General features: G+C 50.8%; 1 protein-coding gene and 1 pseudogene across 7 annotated transcripts in view; both read right to left on the minus strand.

Moving 5' to 3' along the window:
• IL34 (interleukin 34) overlaps nucleotides 1–19,303 on the minus strand; it is a 65,517-nt gene that overhangs the window by 6,242 nt on the left and 39,972 nt on the right. For 5 of the 6 annotated variants that reach the window (XR_013996905.1, XR_013996906.1, XM_081108080.1 and 2 more), the window contains exons 2-3: nucleotides 7,391–7,547; nucleotides 2,994–3,371 (exon numbers count right to left, since the gene is read on the minus strand). Coding sequence is in view for 4 of the 6 variants with exons in the window: in XM_081108080.1 (XP_080964206.1) it covers nucleotides 2,994–3,108 (115 nt within the window). In the remaining 2 variants the exon portion in view is untranslated. Of the gene's footprint in view, nucleotides 1–2,993; nucleotides 3,372–7,386; nucleotides 7,548–19,303 lie in introns of all 6 variants that reach the window. The other variant, XM_081108081.1, reaches the window with a different exon arrangement.
• LOC308531420 (dnaJ homolog subfamily C member 7-like) lies at nucleotides 12,370–13,886 on the minus strand (annotated as a pseudogene). The gene is made up of 2 exons: nucleotides 12,858–13,886; nucleotides 12,370–12,717 (listed from the first exon to the last, which is right to left on the minus strand). The product of its transcript is annotated as a dnaJ homolog subfamily C member 7-like (transcript).

The following is a 19,303-nucleotide window of genomic DNA, read 5'->3' on the forward strand; positions in this document are numbered from 1 at the left end:
GGAGGCGTTACTGACGGACATTCCCCACTCACCTTCCTGGTCCTTAGGAAGACCGGTCCCTAAACTCTACTAGCCTGGGCCTGCTCCCGTCACCTCCCTGCGTCCTCACCCCGCTGCCAGGCCTCTGCTCCTGCGGGGCCCCTCACCAGGAGCGCCCTCAGGTCCACTCAAACCCTGTGCCCCACGAGGGCTACAGCCCCCCAGCCCACAGCCCTTCCTCTCAAGGAACCCTGACAACCACATTTTTTACAAGGTTGCACGTTTGCCACCCATCCTACGCTCCCTCGCTCTCTTTCTTTCTCTTCCCAGGTGCTCAAACCAGTATTTGGACAAAGGAACTAGATCAACACAAACAGAACCAGCTTGCTTCCGGTCTTGTCGCTAAGTCCTTGACCTTGACCTTCTCAGCTTGGCATCCCCGCAGGTCAAGGTCATTCCTGCCTCAGGTTTTGCTCACACTTTGTCGCTGCCCTGGGTATCCTCTCACACTGCAGACCATCACCCTGACCGCTGCCCTCCCCAGGGTCTTCCCTGCCTCCACCAGCCCCCACCAATCCTGGTCTCTAGCACCATCTGTCCATTCACTTATGATCGTCACCAGACAACTTAGCCCCTAGTATGTAAACACATGATTTGGTAACCACAACCCGGGCTTGTTTTGGGTTCCCCTCGAGCAGGGGAAGGGTAGCAGGCAGGGCCCCACCCGAGGGTCTGACTCGGCAGGTCAGGGTGGGGCCCGAGACCTGGCATTTCTAACAGCGCCCAAGTGACGCTGCCGGCCGTCTGGGGACCACACGTTGAGAACTGCTGACCTAAAGCGGCAGTTGCAAACTGGTGTCCCAAGGGCCACATCTGGTTCACAGAGATTTCACCGAAAAACCTGAATTCCCATCTTTTCTTTAAAAGTCAGCATCTGTCCACACTGGGTCTTCTTCCCCAGGTGGCAGTCACCACTGGCTGCTCTCCCCACCCCACATCCTGCCCCAGCTGCCCCAGCTGTGTCCCGGTCCAGAGCCTCTAGCACCTGGCAACTGTGGGCTCGTAGTCGGGACTGAGTCTTGGCGCGCCAGCACCTCCCAGCCTGGCACCCAGGGCTGCGCCAGAACCCTGTCCACAGGGGCTCTGCCCCCCAGACGGCCTTCCTCCAAGTCGGCTGTCCATTTCCAATTTTAAGCTTCTTTTCTGCTGCCTCCACCCCGGAAACAGGCCAGCAAACAGGTGCCCAGGCAGGGACAGCACCCCGAGAGCCCCACAGCCGGGCACACCTGGTCCTGGTTGAGAGACCCGCCTTGCCCGCCCCTCCAGAGGTACCAGGCCTGGGCCAGAGGGATGGAGAAGAGGCTGGAGAAAGGGCAGCATGAGGAGGGGCCCCTCCCCCTTGCCATTGTTCCCGGGGTGGGGGCTGCGCCTCTCCCCCAGGCAGCCAGCCCATTGGTGCATAAATAGGGCGTGTCCACCACCATGTGCAGGGGGGCATACAGCACCCCAAAAATGTTTTATTTACCCAGAACCTCAGGTGCAAGCTTATTTGGAAACAGAATCTGCAGATGTAATGAAGGCCGACCCTAAATGAAGTCGGGGAGGGGCGCACAGAGGAAAAGGCCATGTGAAGGCAGGGGCTGGGGGGCGCTGTCACCAGCCAAGGAACCCCAGGAGCCACCAGAGGGGGGAAGAGGCAGGGAGGGTCCTCCCCGGAGCCCTCAGGGGGAGAGTGGCCTGGCCACACCTTGATTTCAGGCTTCAGACTTCTGGCCTCTGGCCTCTGGCACGGAGAACGAGTTTCTGCTGTTTTAAGCGCAGCCCCTCTGCAGGCCCCGGTCTGCGTCCCGCCATCTGCCTCCCCAGCCTGGTCCCCCATGCCATGCCCTCCCATCCTCGCTCCCGTCTCCGTCTCCGGAACTGGTCTCATCACATCCTGTCCAGGAGTTTGCAACAGCAGCTCCTGCAAGTACTGCCCGGTTCCTCTTCCAAAAGCAGCGGACCTTACCACGGCCCCCCCCAGGCCGGGCCATGAGCCTCCAGCAGCCCCTGCTCTCACGAACCAGCTCTCCATCCCACCTCTCGCCGCCCACCGAGCCTCTGCTCACGCGGGCCCCTCTACCCGGCCACCTGCGTGGACACTGCCCACCGCCCAGACATTTCAAGCGGCTTCTCACCCATGCGGCTCCGCCTGCTCCTCACGGCCTGGAAACGTCCAGAACACGCGGCCTCTGTCCCCCCACTGTTCTAAGAGCTCTGACCCTTTGCAAGATCCTTCCACAAGGGCCGGATTGGACCCAACTCCTCTGCCAGCTCCTCGAAGGGTCAAGTCCCGAGGCCGACCCATGCGGGCGCATGGGAGGCACCAGAAACACGTGCTGAGTTTGACTCACTCACATTGACTCTCAGGGTCGGCAGGGATCCTGGTCGCCCCCCACCCCACCCCATCCCACCCCCCCCCCCCCCCCCCGGCCAGCAGCTCAAGAGGTTTCTAGGCCCTTTCTTTCTGTCCTCATTTCAACTTATTTTTCTTCAACAAACTCCGCCTTCACGGAGAAGCCAGCTGCCTTCTGAGGCACCGGCCGCACGTCTCCCACGTGTCTGGGGGACCAGGCACTGTCACAAGCCCCCACCGCCTGCTGGCCACACCCAGGGCGGCTAGAAACCGTCTCTCTGCCACCTCGGTCCCCGCGGTACACCTAGCACCGCGAGTCTGGGAAGGTACTGCTGCCACCGACCCCCCAGGCCTGCGCCCGGCCACCACTGCGGACGCCCACCCATCGTGTGACTCACACCCGCCAGGCGCTGGGCTGGGTCAGCTGGAGACGGGGTGGAGGGCGGGCCGGGGACCCCGAGGGCACGGCACTAGGCTGGGAAGCATCTCAACTTCTCACCAGCAAGAATGGCCCAGTTGCCATGGTTACGGCAGAGCCTGGTTCTGGGCCAAGACCTCCCTGGGGCAGTCCTCACCCCCCCCCCACCCCACCCCCACCACCAGGCCCCCCAGTACTCACAGTGGAGCCAGGCGAATCCCCGGGGCATGGTGGTGCGCGGGGTGCCCCAGGCTGCACAGACAGAGTCCCCGGTGGCGCGTCTGTCCCCAGAGGCCCGAGGGGGCCTACATGGCATCAGGTCAGCACAGGTGGCCCAAAGCGGAAGAAGGGCTGGTCGCAGGTGCTCCTGGGGCAGCGCCACCCTTATCTGCCTGGCAGTGCGGAGGGCAGCCGGGGGGTGGCGGCTGCCGGTTCCATGGCAGCGGAGACCGGCCCGAGAGAGCGGCCTCAGGGCTTCCCTCCGGAGCAGGCGGAGTGCCCGGCAGGCCCCTGGGAATCCGGGCTGGTTGTGCTTTCCCTGATTGCTCCGTCTGCAGCTGCTCAGTGTGAGATCTGGCTCTGGAAAGAGAAAGGAGGAGAGAAACCAATTATGTAAGAGCAGCGCTGCCACTCAGCCATCAGCCCCAGGCACGCGAGCCTGCCTGCTGTGGGTGCTGCACCCACTGGCCCGAGGGCCCGGGAAAGGCCGGAGGCGCTCGGCCTGCTGGCCCTGCTGGCCCCGGCGGCTGCCTCCTCCGCCACAAGCTCGCACACAAGAAGTGACTCCAGGACCAGCACCGGCCCAGGCGTGAGCTAGGATGACATCGGCCGGCAGCCTGAACAAAAGCAGGACCGAGAAGGAAGGGCTGCCCGAGTTCCATCAAGGGAGCTTCCGGAAGAAGGTGAGGTTTGAAGGTAACATATTTGAATGACGCGGGCTGCAGGGAGGCGAAGATGGAAAGAATTCACCCCTCGACTCACCTTTAGGTTTAGTCCCATTCTCCTAGTACCCCAAATTTGGGTTCCCTCTTAATAGATTGCTTACTTAAATTTTAATTTCAGACAAACAACACATATTTTTTAGTATAATTATGTCATGAATACTTTTTAGTATAAGTATGTCCCAAAGCCTGCATGGGACATCCTTATACTAAAAAAATAAATAAAAATAAAATAAAATAAATTCATTGTTTACCAGCAATTCCAAATTAAGTTAGCAGTCCCATATTTTTATTTGTTAAATTTAGCAACCCTATGATAATAATGGGATAGCTCTTCCTGAGTGCTCACTACATGCTAGGCCCAGGTTAAGGCCTTTGAATTCATTGAATCCTTACAACAATCTTATGGGGCCAAAAAACATATTATCATTTTATCAATGAAGAAGTCAGGGCCCAGAGAGGTTAAGACACTTGTCCCAGGTCACACAGCTTGTAAGAAGTGCAACAAGAATTCAAGCCAGGCCTGCTGGCGGCCTCTCCCGCAAGGCGACGCCTACATGTGTCAGGAAGCCCTTCTCAGCTGGGCGCTGGGCTTGGCGCTCTCATGCCATCTCTCATCTCACCTCATCTCTCCCTCACTGGACTCTGCGAGGTGCCGGCCGCTGTCCCCGTTTTGCAGATGAGGAAACAGAAGCTTTGAGAGGCTGAGTTGGCCGGCGACAGAGCCAGCTCTGAAGTTCAGCCTCTGACTCGGTTCTCTCTGTTCCATGTCCTTGCCCGCTCTGTTTCCCCTCTGGTCGGGGGCGGGGGGAAAGGCCACAAGTTGTTGGCAGGAGGGGAAAGTATGATTTGGGGTCTTCTCCATTGTGGCTCGGGGTTTCCCAGCCGGCAGGCAGGGACTCACACAATGAAACAGGCCTCCATTCACCCTCCGTGTGAAGTCACCCCCAGATCTCAACTGCTCCTCTGATCCTGGATATTGCGGTGTCACCATGACACCCACCTAACTGAAACTTCTGTTGTTTAAATGTTTAGGGTGTATTGAGGTATAATTTACATATAGCAAAATTCACTGTTTTTAGTGTACAAATCTGAGTTTAGACCAGCGGTTCTCAACCTGTGGGTCGCGACCCCTTTGGCAGTCGAAGGACCATTTCACAGGGGTCGCCTAAGACCATCCTGCATATCAGATATTTACATGATGATTCATAACAGTAGCAACATTACAGTTATGAAGTAGCAACGAAAATAATTTTATGGTTGGGTCACAACATGAGGAACTATATTTAAAGGACCAGAAGGTTGAGAACCACTGGTTTGGATAAATTCATAGAGTTGTATAACCACTACAATAACCAGGATATAGGATATTTCCATCCGCCCAGAAAATTCCCTCTGGCCACTGTGTGGTCAGCCTCCCTCCCACCCCAGCCTCTGCCGGGCAGCTGCACCTTTCCCGGCTGCCGGGTACCCACAGTCAGGCACCTCCCCCCAGGTACCCGCAGTCAGGCACCTCCCCCCAGGTGCCCGCAGTCAGGCACCTCCCCCCAGGTGCCCTCAGTCAGGCACCTCCCCCCAGGTGCCCGCAGTCAGGCGCCTCCCCCCAGGTGCCCGCAGTCAGGCGCCTCTCCCAGCTGCCGGGTACCTTTTGCATCAGGCTCCTCTCACTGGGCATGTGGGTTCAGCCAGGGAACTGCGTGTACTAGCGGTTTGCTCCTCTTCCTGGCTGAGTATGCCATTGTACGGCCAAATCGCTGTTTGTCTGTCCACCCACCAGTGGCAGGGCATCTGGTTTTTCTGAATTTTTGATAATTATCAATGAAACCCCCACAAGCCTCTGCACACAGGTTTGGGGGGGGCTGGGAGTTCCCATTTCTCTCGGGCGGATCCGTAACTTGAATGTGCTCCTCAGTCCTCAGAACATCAGAGCTCTGCATGCTGACCGTGGGGTGCTGACCGTGGGGTGTGACTGCGGGGTGCTGACTGCGGGGTGCTGACCGTGGGGTGCTGACCGTGGGGTGCTGACCGTGGGGTGCTGACTGCGGGGTGCTGACCGTGGGGTGCTGACCGTGGGGTGCTGACCACGGGGTGTGACTGCGGGGTGCTGACCGTGGGGTGCTGACTGCGGGGTGCTGACCGTGGGGTGTGACTGCGGGGTGCTGACTGCGGGGTGCTGACCGTGGGGTGCTGACTGCGGGGTGCTGACCGTGGAGGTCCAGGCAATGGTCTCCCGTCCTGTCCTGCTCCACGGCTGGAGCATCCCTCAGCCCAGACCTCACCAACCACATGCACGTTCAGGCTCTGTGCCCCGTCCACACCCCACAACACTCCGGGCAGCCTCCTCACTCAGAAACCTCCCGGAAAGGCCCCCGTGCTGAGCCCCACCCGGGACCACAAATCCTGGACCACCAGGCCCTGATGGAGAAGCTGAGAAAGGGCGGAACGGGGTCGCGGTCGCCTTCCCGCCACGGTACATAGTCCTGGGCTCCATCTGTGGTTACACCCTCCCGTTGAGCCCCCTGAAATGAGGGGGAGGGGTGGGGGGATGTAGGAAAGCCAAGGAGGACACCAAGAGGGACACAGGAGCCAGAGCCACCCACCCCCAACCCATCCCTGGGGCCTAGAACAGCCGTTGGGAAGCCGTGCGGGGGAAAGCTGTGTAAGAAAGTACAAGTTGGACTATGATGTTGCCCAAGTCATTTGTGAATAGCAAAGTCGCAGCAGCAAGTAAGAAGTGAACATTAACTTAACAGAATCACGGCTCAAGGGAGCTGGGAGGTCAAGGAGCTGGGGAGGCAGCGGTATGTAAGGAGGGAATCGGGTGATGGGGGCGAACTCCCCCCAGTGGGAAGCCAACAGGTGATGCCTCTTAGGAAGACTTGGCAACGTGAGCACGTTGTGTATAAGGAGAAATATATGCATTGCTTTTTGAAAAAGTGCAAGTCCTGAGTCTGGGGAGCAGGAAGTGGGGAGGAGGGAGCAGACAGAAGCCTGCTGTTGTTCATAACAGGGTCCTACTGGACTATTTGCTTCTGTAGTTCAGGTGCAGGTATAATTTTGATTTAAAGATATAAAACTAGACTTATGCCCTAGCCAGTTTGGTTCAGTGGATAGAGCATTGGCCTGTGGACTCAAGGGTCCTGGGTTCGATTTTAGTCAAGGGCATATGCCTGGGGTTGTGGGCTCAATCCCCAGTAAGGGGAGTGCAGGAGGCAGCCAATCAATGATTCTCATTATTGATGTTTCTATCTCTCTCTTCCTCTCCTTTCTTTTCTGAAATCAATAAAAATATATTTTAAAAAAATAAAAATATAAAACTAGACTTTTCAAAAAGGCATTTCAGGGCAGCAACTACATTGCCATGTTCATTCAGGTTAGGCAGCAAGGGCCTGCTCTCCGGGGCCTTCGTTGTTCCCTCTTTTCCCAAGCCACCTGCCCCTCCTAGCGGCTCCACCTCCAAGGGGCAGGAGCCACGAACAAGACTAGAGTCCAGCAGCTAAACCCAGAGCCAGTCCAGCCTGATGAGGAGATACAGGGTTCTATTTAGGACACACACACACTCTATCAGCTGTGCAACAACCCCCAAAACTATAGTGGCTGAAGCAACCATCATTTCTTATTTTTCACGAATCTACAGATTGGCCGGGACTCACCTACCTGGGTTGGGCTGGGCTGGGCTGGGCTAGGCTGATCTAGCCTGGGCTCACTCACGCTGGTAGGCTGGCAGAGTGCTGGCTGGTCTCGGGTGCCTCAGCTGGGATGACTCCCTTCCAGCAGGCTAACCTAAGTGTGTTCTTGTGACAGAGGCAGGATTCTAAGAAAGAGAGCAAATGAGTAAATGGCCTGAAGGCTGAGGCACAGGACAATCACACCATCACTTCTACCACATTCTATCCACCAAAGCAGATTGGCAGGGGAAGGGAGTGGGGGTACACGGACTCCATTTCTTTTTTTCTTTTTTTACTTCAGAGAAGAAGGGAGAAGGAGAGGGAGATAGAAACCTCAATGATGAAAGAGAATCACTGATGGGCTGCCTCCTGCACACTCTCAGTTGGGGATTGAGTTCGCCAACCGGGCATGTGCTCTTGACCGGACTGGAACCTGGGACCCTTCAGTCCGCAGGCCGACGCTCTATTCTTGATGAAAGGAGCTGCAGAGCATCATTGCAAAAGGCACGAATGGGGTGTGCATGTGAAGAATCGGGGCCACTTTTGCAACCAATCTATTACACCCACACAGAGCATTCTTCTCCCCAAAGTAGCCAGGCCTGACCGGAGGCCCAGGGGACACAGCACTGGACCACCTGCTCCAGCCTGACCACTTCCCTGCAAGCAGGGCTGGGCCGCAGGGGCCTCTGAGGCATTCCATGCAACCCCCACATCCTAGAGATGAGGAAACAAGGTCTCACGGGGGAGGCAGCTGGCCCCAGGCCACACGCCCAACTTCACCCTCCTCCTGTGAATCAAGCCACTCTGTCCTCTGAGAACGTGGGGAGGGGCAATGAGCCGCCACCAAGAGTGAGTCACAGATGTTCTAGTCAAGAGGAGGTGGAAGGAAAGTAGGAATGAGTTGAGGACACAGGAAAAGGGAGACAGACAAAAGCAGAAACAGGAACGAATTACTCTGGTGAATTCCATCAGCCCAGGGTCTGTATTTCTGAGTAAAATTTCACCCACCACCTCTGTTCTATACGCGGAAAGACGAAGCTAGACCTGGGGCACCTGAATAGCCCAGGACCCACCCTTGGCCACATGGGTGGAGTTGGTCTCATCAGAGAAGTGCTCTGGGTCAGAATGCTCGCGCCCTTGGCTACCCTTCAGTACAAGTCCTCGCTGTAAAGGAGTCCCTGTTTCTCCAGCCCGTGACTCTGGGCGTGGCCTTGGGACGTGTTCTCACCTAGGGATGTGCCTGTGCCTTGAGGCTTGTCCTCTCTCCGAGTCTTGTAAACACCTCCAGCCTCCTATAGGAGGTGCTGCCGAGGTCCCCAGCATGTGAGTGAGACCAGTTGGCCCCAGGCACATCAGCCCAGAAGTCCAGCCACCACACAGAATCTTGAGAAAGATTCAACGTTTGCTTTAAGCCACTAAACTCAGGGGTAGTTCGTTACACAGCTAAAGCTAATCTCCGCAGCAGCATGGGAACGCCCCGTGTCTGCAAATGGCCTGTCAGGAGCCAGATCGATTCCAACCCAAAGCCTCCTCTGGGGGTGGCTCCGGTGACTCAGCTCCTCAGAACGAAGCTCCAGCCCAGGTCAGGGGTCTCCGGGGACAAAGGTGCTGGCGCTGCCCTAGGCCCAGCCAGAAGCTCCTCTTGGAAGAGCAACTTTCTGGAATTCAGTGCTAATCAAGATGTTCTTTTTTTCCTCGGCCACACTTGAATTATTCTATAAAACCTTTTAGTATACAAATTGTAATGGCAGACTCATGTAGTGGCCCCCAGATGACCACTGCTCAGTTTCAAAAATCATCAGCCCTGCCCGGGTAGCTCAGTTGGTTAGAGCGTCATCCAGATACATCAAGGTTGTGGGTTTGATCCTGGACAGGGCACATACAAGAAGCATAAATAAGTGGAACCACAAAGCTATGTTCCCCTCCCTCTCTCGCTCTCCCTCCCTCCCTCCCTTCCTCTCTTCCTAAAATCAATTTTTAAAAAAATCAATCCTCTGACATTCCTGTTTCACCCATCCCCCCAATTTTTTCCCTAGAGTATTTTTTAAATATATTTTTATTGATTTCAGAGAGGAAGGAGAGGGAGAGAGAGAAACATCAATGATGAGAGAATCATCGATCAGCTGCCTCCTACACACCCCCTACTAGAGATCGAGCCTGCAACCCGGGCATGTGCCCTTGACCAGAATTGAACCTGGGACCCTTCAGTCCACAGGCTGACGCTCTATCCACTGAGCCAAACCGGCGAGGGCTCCCTAGAGTATTTTAAAGCAACTTTCAGACATTCCATTTTACCAGAATGTAAGGATTTTTGTTTTTTTGTTTTGTTTTGTTTTGTTTAAATATATTTTTATTGGGTCCGCAGGCCGACGCTCTATCCACTGAGCCAAACCAGCTAGGGCAGGATTTTTAAAAAATATATAATCACACTACTATTATTGCACATTCTCAAGTCAATAATTCCTTATGTCATCTAATATAGAACCCATGTTCAATTTTCCCTGATTACTTAAAAAAATGTCCTTTTTTAAAGCTGCTTTTGTTTGAATTGTGGACGAAAAAGGGGCCACATACTACACCTGACAAGCTCAGGGGAGGCCTGCAGAATGGGCCCTACAAACTCAGAAACCGAGAGTAACCACATGAAATGGTCTAAACATAACAATTTCTAACTAAAAGCAGGTCACACCTGGGCATGCAGTTCCCTTGACTAAGGTCAACCTTTACCTGAAGTGAACCTGTGTTTTGTCTTTTTGCAACTAAGATAACATACTTCTGAAATGTCTGCGTAATCTCCTTCTCCAATCCCCAGACCTCAGACCCCTCATTGTTATCTTGCTCCTCGCGTTCCACCTCTATGTGCTGTAAATGTCAATCATTAACTGCCCGCACCCACCAGTGTAAAAGAAGTGTTGTTTTTCTCTCTTTTGCCTTTTTATCCAACCTCAGAGATTTCCCTGCTTTGCTTTCTCCTGCCCCCTTAACCTACCACCAATGGACTCCATATTAACCCCTCCTCCTTTTGTCTCCTCCTTGTACTCTAATATATAAAATAAGCTGCAGCCCTAGCCAGTTTGGCTCAGTGGCTAGTGTCGGCCTGCGGACTGAAGGGTCCTGGGTTCGATTCTGTTCAAGGGCACATGCCTGGGTTGTGGGCTTGATCCCCAGTAGGAGGTGTGCAGAAGGCAACTGATCAATGATTCTCTCTTATCATTCATGTTTCTATCATTCCTTCTCCCTTTCTCTCTGAAAACAATAAAAATATATTTTAAAAAATAATAATAAAATAAGCTGTAAAACTGCCATTCTCCGGAGCATTTTCTCAATCCTGGCAATTATCAGCTTGACTCAAATAAACCTTAAAAAAACCTCTGCAAGTTTGGACATCCTATCTAATAATAGGCAAACATGGTAATTGACCATACCTTCGCTATGCCTCCCATTGGCTAATCAGCGTGATATGCAAATTAACTGCCAACAAAGATGGCGGCTAATTTGCATACTGCAGGCAGGGTGGGACAGCGCCATCCCATCTGTGCTGCCGCCATCCGGACCTGCTATCTGCAACCCGGGGCAGCGGGCGTCCGTGTGCGACCCGACCCGGGTCAGCTGGGCGGTGCAGCAGCAATCGGCCAGCCCACCCGGCCTCCATCCGGGCATCTCGTGTGCGACCCGCCCAGGGCGTCCCATGTGCAACCTGACCCAGGGCGGCTGGGTGGGGCAGCAGCGATCGGCCAGCCCACCCGGCCTCCATCCGGGCATCTCGTGTGCAACCCGCCCAGGGTGTCCCGTGTGTGACCCGACCCAGGGCGGCCGGGTGGGGCAGCAGTGATTGGCTGGCCCACCCAGGAGTCCCGTGTGTGACCCACCCAGGGCGTCCTGTGTGTGACCCAACCTGGGCCGGTGCCCCAACCCCCGGATCGGCCCTGCCGTGTGTGCGACCTGGGGAGGCGGGGCAGGCACCAAGGGATCGGGCCTGCCATCTGCCACCTGGGGAGAGGGCCTAAGCCAGCAGGTGGTTATCTCCCAAGGGGTCCCAGACTGTGAGAGGGCACAAGTGGGGCTGAGGGACATCCCCCCATCCCCCCTCCCCCTCCAGTGCCCAAATATTTGTGCACCAGGCCTCTAGTTTCTTATAAGATGACAGAATCAAGAGCCCCACAAGGTGGCTCACCTAGTGCCCTTGATTGATGTCTTTTACATCTTTTTCCTTAAAAAAAAAATTAAGATATAGTTCAATGCCATAAAATTCAGCATTTCAAAGCATGCAATATAGTGTGTGTGTGGGGTGTGTGTGTGTGTGTTTTTTTAGTTTATTCAGAAAGTTGTGCAATAATCACCACAATCTAATTCCAGAATGGTTTCATCACCCCAAAAATAAACTCTGTATTCATTAGCAGTCACTGTCTATGTCCTGTTCCCCAGTCCCTGGCAACCAACCACTAACCTGCTCTATGGGTTTGCCTGTTCTGGACATTTCATACAAATGCAGTCATATGATTTGTGATCCTTTATGACTTACTCTTTCATTTAGCATAATGTTTTCATTCATCTTGTAGCACATTATAAACTGAATGTTTGCATCTCCCCCACAAATTCACAGGTCAAACCCCTAGCTTCCAATGTGATGGTATTTGGCAATGGGAACTTTGGGAGATAATCAGTGTTGGATGAAGTCATGGGGGTGGGGCCCTCATGATGGGATTAGTGCCTATAAGAAGGGCTTGCTGTCTCTCCCTGCTCCCACAGAGGTCATGTGACCACACAGAGAAAGTAGCCTTCTGCAACCCAAGGGGAGAGTCCACACGAAACCAACCATGTGGCTCACACAGACATGGGGTATCCAACTGAGAGAACAAAACTGCTCTAAGAACATGGAGACAGAGGACAGGAGCAGGTGAATGGCATCCATATTCAAGGTCAAACTGAGCAAGTCTGTTTCTCTGGCTTCTGTATGATTTCCTTGCATTAGTCGTACTGAAAAATAAAATTCCCTGGACCAGATGCTTCAAAGCTGAAGGCCCAAGACCAGTGAAGAAAGCCTGGAAGATATTTGCATCAAATCACCTATATCTATGCCCTCCTCAGCCAGGTCCCGTCCACTGTCATGGGGTCTATTTCTTGGGATCAGAGAGGAGGGTAAAATCTTCCCCAACTTCCCTGAACTTCTCCTCCTCCCACTCCAGTGCTACTCACTGATTCCGCTGTGCCCAGACACATGGTGCATCAAAGACCACTTCCAATAAAGGTTCTTGATCTTTTCCTCAGAGGCTTTCATGTCCACTCCCAGAATCTTGTAGTAATCTTTCCTCTTTTTATTTTCACTTATTGAGTTGAGAGAGAGAGAGAGAGGAAGAGGAAGAGGGGAAGGGAGAGAGAAACATGGATTTATTGTTCTACGTTTATATGTATTCACTGGTTGCTTCCTGGCCAGGGCTAGTGATCTTTCCTTTTACCCTTCTTCAGTTCCAGCTGTGCATTTTTTAGTTGCTCCTGTTCGTGTGTTTTCTCCACCCAATACATGTTTTCATGGGCCTCCTGCTTCTTCAGATCCTTGATCATGTACCTCAGTGTCCATGTAGCACTGAGCTCTTCTCCAGAAGGCTTTCACACACATGCCACCGAGCTTCCCTGCATCTGTGCAGTCTTCTATTGCATCATATGGTTCCCTAAGCTTGGAATGAACTGTACCCGAGTAGAATGTAGCATTTGTTTTTATAGTGTTGGGGTCTATCCCCAGGACTTTGATGGACTGTTCCTTCGCTAGCTTGCAATTCCCTTCTTTAAATGCTTCATTCCCATCTCTCTTTGCTTTAAGTGTTTTGGCATTTCTGCAAGCCACACAGGCCTTCTTGTGGTCAGGAGCCATCCCGAGAGCCTGTACAAAAACCTGAACCATCTTCTCAATACGGCCTTCGTAATATAGGCAAAGACCTCGGACATACAGAGCATCCACGTTGGTGGATCCACTTGTAAAAATGTCACCGGCCACCAACTGTGCTTCTGGAGAATGACCCAGCATGGCTAAATATTCTGCTTGGAGGATTTTGAAGCAATGGCAGGCAGGGGCAAATTTTAGGGCACAGGTCTATGCAAAGAGCAACCTTCCAAAAATCCCACTTCTCTAAATCCATTTCAGCTATTTTCTCCTAGTCTTTGACTGCATTAGCGTTCCCAAACTCCCGCCATGCCTGAGCATTTTTGTGATCCAGTTCTAGGGTTCTCTGGAAACTGACAAGCTGCTGTTGCCACTCCCTAGACATAGGTGGCATTTGCCCTCTGGTAGACTTCCCCACCCAGCTGTCATCCAACCCTACTGACTACTGTGCATCTCCAAGGGCTTCCTAGAACTTGCTGAGCATCATCAAGGTGCTCAATTCCCATAACATGGCTGTGGTTCTTACATAATAGTTATAAGTTTCATTGTAATCTTTCTTGGCATGATATGCATTTCCTTGTTCTTTGAAAGACTGCTTCTTTGTCATCCAGCAGCTCTGACTTGATCACCACCATGACCACAATGCACCCCATGGCCACTATCTTACCACCAGGACCAGTACTCCATTCCTCTTTAGTATTGTCAAATAATATTCCATTGTATGGATATATCACATTTTCTCTATCCATTGGGCATTCAAGTTGTTTTCATATTTTGGCTATTATGAAAAACACTAGAGGCCCAGTGCACAAAATTCATGCACTGGGGCGGGTTGTTCCTTAGCCCAGCCTGCACCCTCTCCAATCTAGGATTCCTCGGGGGATGTCTGACTGCTGGTTTAGGCCTGATCCCTGTGGGATTTAGAGAAGTGGGATTTTTGGAAGGTTGCTCTTTGCATAGACCTGCGGGATTGGGCCTAAACTGGAAATTAGATATCCCCCTCACAATCCAGGACTGCTGGCTCCCAACCACTCACCTGCCTGCCTGCCTGCCTGCCTGCCTGATTGCCCCTAACTGCTTCTGCCTGCCAGCCTGATCACCCCCTAACCACTCCCCTGCCAGCCTGATCGACACCCAACTGCTCCCTTGCTGACCCGATCGCCCCCAACTGCCCTCCCCTGCCAGCCCAGTTGCCCCTAACTTCCCTCCCCTGCAGGCTGGTCACCCCTAACTGCCTACCCCTGCTGGCCTGATCGCCCACAACTACCCTCCCCTGCCGGCCATCTTGTGTGAGGGTGTGGCAGTCAATTTGCATATTCCCTCCTTATTATATAGGATTGCTATCAACATTTGAGAACCAGTTGTGTGGACATGTTTTAAATTCTCTTGGTATATGCCTAGGAATGGGGTTTCTGGGTGACATGGTTGCTCTATGTTTAACTTTTTGAGGAACTGCCAGTCTGTCTTCCAAAGCAGGTATACCGTTTCATATTTTCATCCGCAGTGTATGAGGGCTCCGATTTCTCCACATCCTCACCAACACTTGTTATTATCTACCATTTTTGTCATACCCATCGTAGTGGGTGTGAATGGTATTTCACTGTGGTTCGATCTTCGTTTTCCTGGTGCCTAATAATGTTGAGAATCCTTTCATGTGCTTATGAGCCATTTGTGTATCTTCTTTGGAGAAATATCTATTCAAATCCTTTTCCCAAATTTAACTGGTTTATCTTTTTATTTTTGAATTGTAAGAGTTCTTTGTATATTCTGGGTACTAGGCTCTTTTCAGATATATGATTTGTAAATATTTTCTCCCATTTTGTGGGTTGTCTTTTCACTTTCTTGATAGTGTCCCTTGATGTACAAAATTTTTTAAGTTTGATGAAGTCCAATTTATATTTTTCTTCTCTTTTTGGTGGCTTGTGCTTTTGGTGACATATCTCAGAAATCATTGTCAATCCAAGGCCACAAATACATGTTTTTTTATTCTAAGAGTCTCATAGTTTTAGCTCTTATACCTAGATCTTTGATCCCTTTGGAATTAATTTATGATTATGGGGTGAGATACAAGCCTAACTTCATTCTTTGCATGTGGACATCCAGTTGTCCCAGCACCACTCTTTGAAAAGACTTCTTTTCCCCATGAAATGCTCTCAGTTCACCAAAAATCAGTTGACCACAGAGGCATAAACAGATATGAATTTATTTCTGAATTCTCAATTCTATTCCATTGTTCTATGTGCCTACTTTATGCCAATACCACACTGTCTTGATTTCTGTAGCTTTGTAGTGTTTTGAATTCTTAAGACTTTTTAATATATAACAATTTACTTTTCCTTTTTGTTGTTGTTGAAGAAACTGAGTCACTTGTCCATGGACTCCCCAGATTCTGGATTTGGTGGGTTACATCACTGGCATGTCATTTAACATATTTATCTCTGTATTTCTAATATTCAGATTGAGAAGCTTCACTGGGCTCAGGTATAATTTTCCCAGGAGGTATTGCATTACATCAGGAGGCACAGAATGTCTGCTTGTCCCACTTTAGCAAGCTTATGTCTGCTCTTTCTTGCTGATCCACCCACTATAAACTTCTCCATCAACCTTCACCTGTCATCAGACACTGATGACTATGGCCTCGATCCAGTATTTCATTAGGTGATGACTTTCTAACTCTCTCTTTCCTTTTACATGTGTTACTGTGATTCTTCTGTAACAGAATTTTCCTCCCTCATCTATTTTCCTATCTTAGAGCAGGATAAAAGCTTGATTCTTTCCATTCACTTACCAGCTAGCAAATGAGTTGTTCTGTAGCATCCTCTAAAGATAATCAATAATGTTTTCCAGTATAATTTTGAATTCATTCACTCTTTAATTTTTATATTTCAATCCATTGAAATTACTTTGAAGTCAGGTTTATTAAGGTATAATTGATGTACATTAAAGTTCACACTCTTGTCCTAGCTCATTTGGCTCTGGATAGAGCATCAATCAGCCTTCAGACTGAAGGGTCCCGGGTTCGATTCCAGTCAAGGGCACATACCTGGTTGCAGGCTCCTCCCCCATCCGACCTGGTCGGGGCACATGCAGGAGGCAACCAATGGGTGTGCCTCTCTCACATTGATATTTCTGTCTTTCCCTCTCTCTTCCACTCTCCCTAAAAATCAATGGGAAAATATCTTCAAGTGAGAATTTTCAAAAAGTTCACTCTTTAGCTGTACAATTTGATGAGTTTCAACAGATATTTACACCAACACCTTTCTAAGACACAGGACATTTCTATCGCCCCCAAACGTTCCCTTGGGTCCCTTCCCCACCCCACACTTCTGACAATCACTCATCTAACTCCTTTTCCTAGAGTTTTATCTTTTCCATATATAAAAAGATGGGACCACAGAGTACATCCTCACTTCTGCCCTGTCTTCTTTCACTTGACAAAGGCGTTAGGAGCCCATCCATGTTGCTGAGTGTATCATAGTCTGTTCCTGCTATTGCTGAATAGCATTCCGTTGCACCAGGGTTTTTCGAATATGAGGAGGGCTGCCACCCACTTCTGCCTGGAGGTGTTCTGAGGACATATGTTTCATTTCTCTCAGGTAACCTAGGTGCAAGCCCCTGGAGCTTTAACAATAAGAAACTGCCAAGCTGTTTTCCTAAGTGGCTGTTGGTTATGGTTTGGGCTACTCCGAGTACTTCATCACTTGGCTAGTGGGAGTTCCTTCCCGTCGGTTCCTGTGCTGTTGGCATGAGTCCAGCCGTCTTCAATAGCTTCCTCGCTTTCAGGTATGCCTGGAGGGTCCACCCTTCGCATATATTTTCTGTCTCAGACTTGAAATCAGCTCCTTTTCCAAATAACCCTTTCCGTGGGAAAAGGTACTTAGAAACCACAGCCTGAATACTAAGTCTTGTTACTCCTCAGGTGTCGGTGTGCATGGGCCTTTTCAGCGCTAGGAAATTTATATTTTTTAGAAATAGGAAAGTAAGTCATTTGTTTGTACATAAATCATTCGAATTATAAGGTTTTTAAAAACATCTTTAGGTTATTATTTGCATCTCTTTTGTCTTGTGCTGAAAATCTTGTTTCCTAATGACACGTAGAGGATTATCCTTCTCTGTGTACAGTAGTTTCAAATGGTAACAGCAATATAACTTCACCATAAGACAAGTCTGTAAGACTTCTCTGTGGTTCTTTTTATCTTAGGTTATATTCCCACTGGGAATATATAGTCAAAAGATCTTATATTTTCAGCTCTCACCAGGTAGCTCAGTTGGTTAGAGTGTTGAACCAATACATTGAGGTTGTGAGTTCGATCCCCTATTAGGGCACTTACAAGAAGCAACCAATGAATGCATAAATAAATGGAACAACAAATCGATGTATCTCTCTAATTAATAAAAAAAATTTAAAGATCTTATATTTCCATTTCTCTCTTATTTTTAGGGATGTTAATTTGTTGTGTGCTTTAATTATATAAAGCCCTCATACCATGCCAAAGTAAAAACTATCAAAGGTATGTTCAGAAAGGTCTAGCTTCTCGTCCCTATCTTTCTCCCCCGTTTCTCCCTCCCTGATAAACATTTTTATTAGTTTTTGGTTTATTCTTGCATTCTTTATGTTTTGAAATAGAAACGTAATTTTTATAGTTCCTTTCTTTTTGCCTATAAAAGGTAGCCTGTTGCACATTTTACGCGGTGCTGTTTAAATGTTTTAAAATAAAACATGGATACATAACCAAAAACAAATGCATGGTTACATACATTATTGTAAGAAAATCACACCTTATAACTACCACCCAATGAAGAAGCAGAACCTGGCCTCCCACCCCAAAGGCCCTCCCTCCCTAAGCCCCACCCCCATCACAGCTCCCAAAAGTAAGCGTCGCCTGGCTGGGCTTCTGTCTGGTTTTATCAACCAAGTGTACATCCCTCGACGCTACAGTTCAGCTGTTACCTTTGTCCGTTTTTAAAATTTCATTTGTCCTTTGCGTCTCTCTTAACCTACGAGGTTTCCTCTCATCCTGTTCTTTCCCTTACAGCTCATCTGTTGAGGAACCCGGGACATCTGGCACGTAGCGTGGCCCATCTGGGCTCTGGTGGTCGCACCCTGACCGTGCGATTCAGCACGTCCCTCTGTCCTCTCTATTTCTGCACATGGCGGTTGGATCAGATTCAAGTTCAAACCCCTTGTCTCCAGGGTGGTGCTAGGTTCTTTCAGGAGACATGTGATGTCTGGTGTTTCACTCTCTTCTGCTGTTGGCAGCCACTGACGTTTAGAGCCCAGACCCATTCATTCATCCAGGGCTGCCGAGTGATCTCCCCCCTCACCTCGCCTTCTGACCAAGCCTTTTCCCACCGGGCAAGCAGAGGCGGCCACAGACCCAGAGCTTTGCTAAGGTGTCTGACGCGAACGAAACATTGTGCTTCCCTCCCACATCTGACCTCGCTCTGGAATGACAGGTTCTGGGCTCGTGTGGTGTGTTCTCAAACACCTGCTTCTCAGAAAGGGATGGGCCGGGTTCCAGGCCGGCACTGCCTTACACCTCCTTCTCCTTGCAGCAACGGTGAGCGTTAACCCTGCCATTTTCTCAGGAAAGCCACCCAAGCAGTTTCATCAAGCAAGACCCACTCATGCCTGGGTGCGCGGGCCAAACGCTTGCAGCAGGCCAGATGCTCCTGGCAGGAGCCGCGCTCCGGGATCCGAGTCACCACATCCGGGAGGCTTGGCGCCCACACCAGATGCCTGAGGCATCCCCCAGGCTGGGGTATTGTCTTCTGTGAAGCAAAACATGAAAACCTGCCCAGTGCTACAGACAACAGAAGCATGAATCAGTAGGATGCCTTACTCAGCATTTCCTAGCCCAGAGCCAGGTGTCTAACAACACTCTTCAGGCCCTATCTACGTATCTGTTTTTAAAATATATTTTTATTGCTTTGAGAGAGGAAAGGACAAAGAGAGAGACAGAAACATCAATGATGAGAGAGAAGCATTGATCGGTTGCCTTCTGCACACCCCACACTGGGGAT

This window comes from Myotis nattereri (genome assembly GCF_964212035.1).
Source record: "Myotis nattereri genome assembly, chromosome: 15".
In the NCBI taxonomy this organism is placed as follows: Eukaryota; Metazoa; Chordata; class Mammalia; order Chiroptera; family Vespertilionidae; genus Myotis; species Myotis nattereri.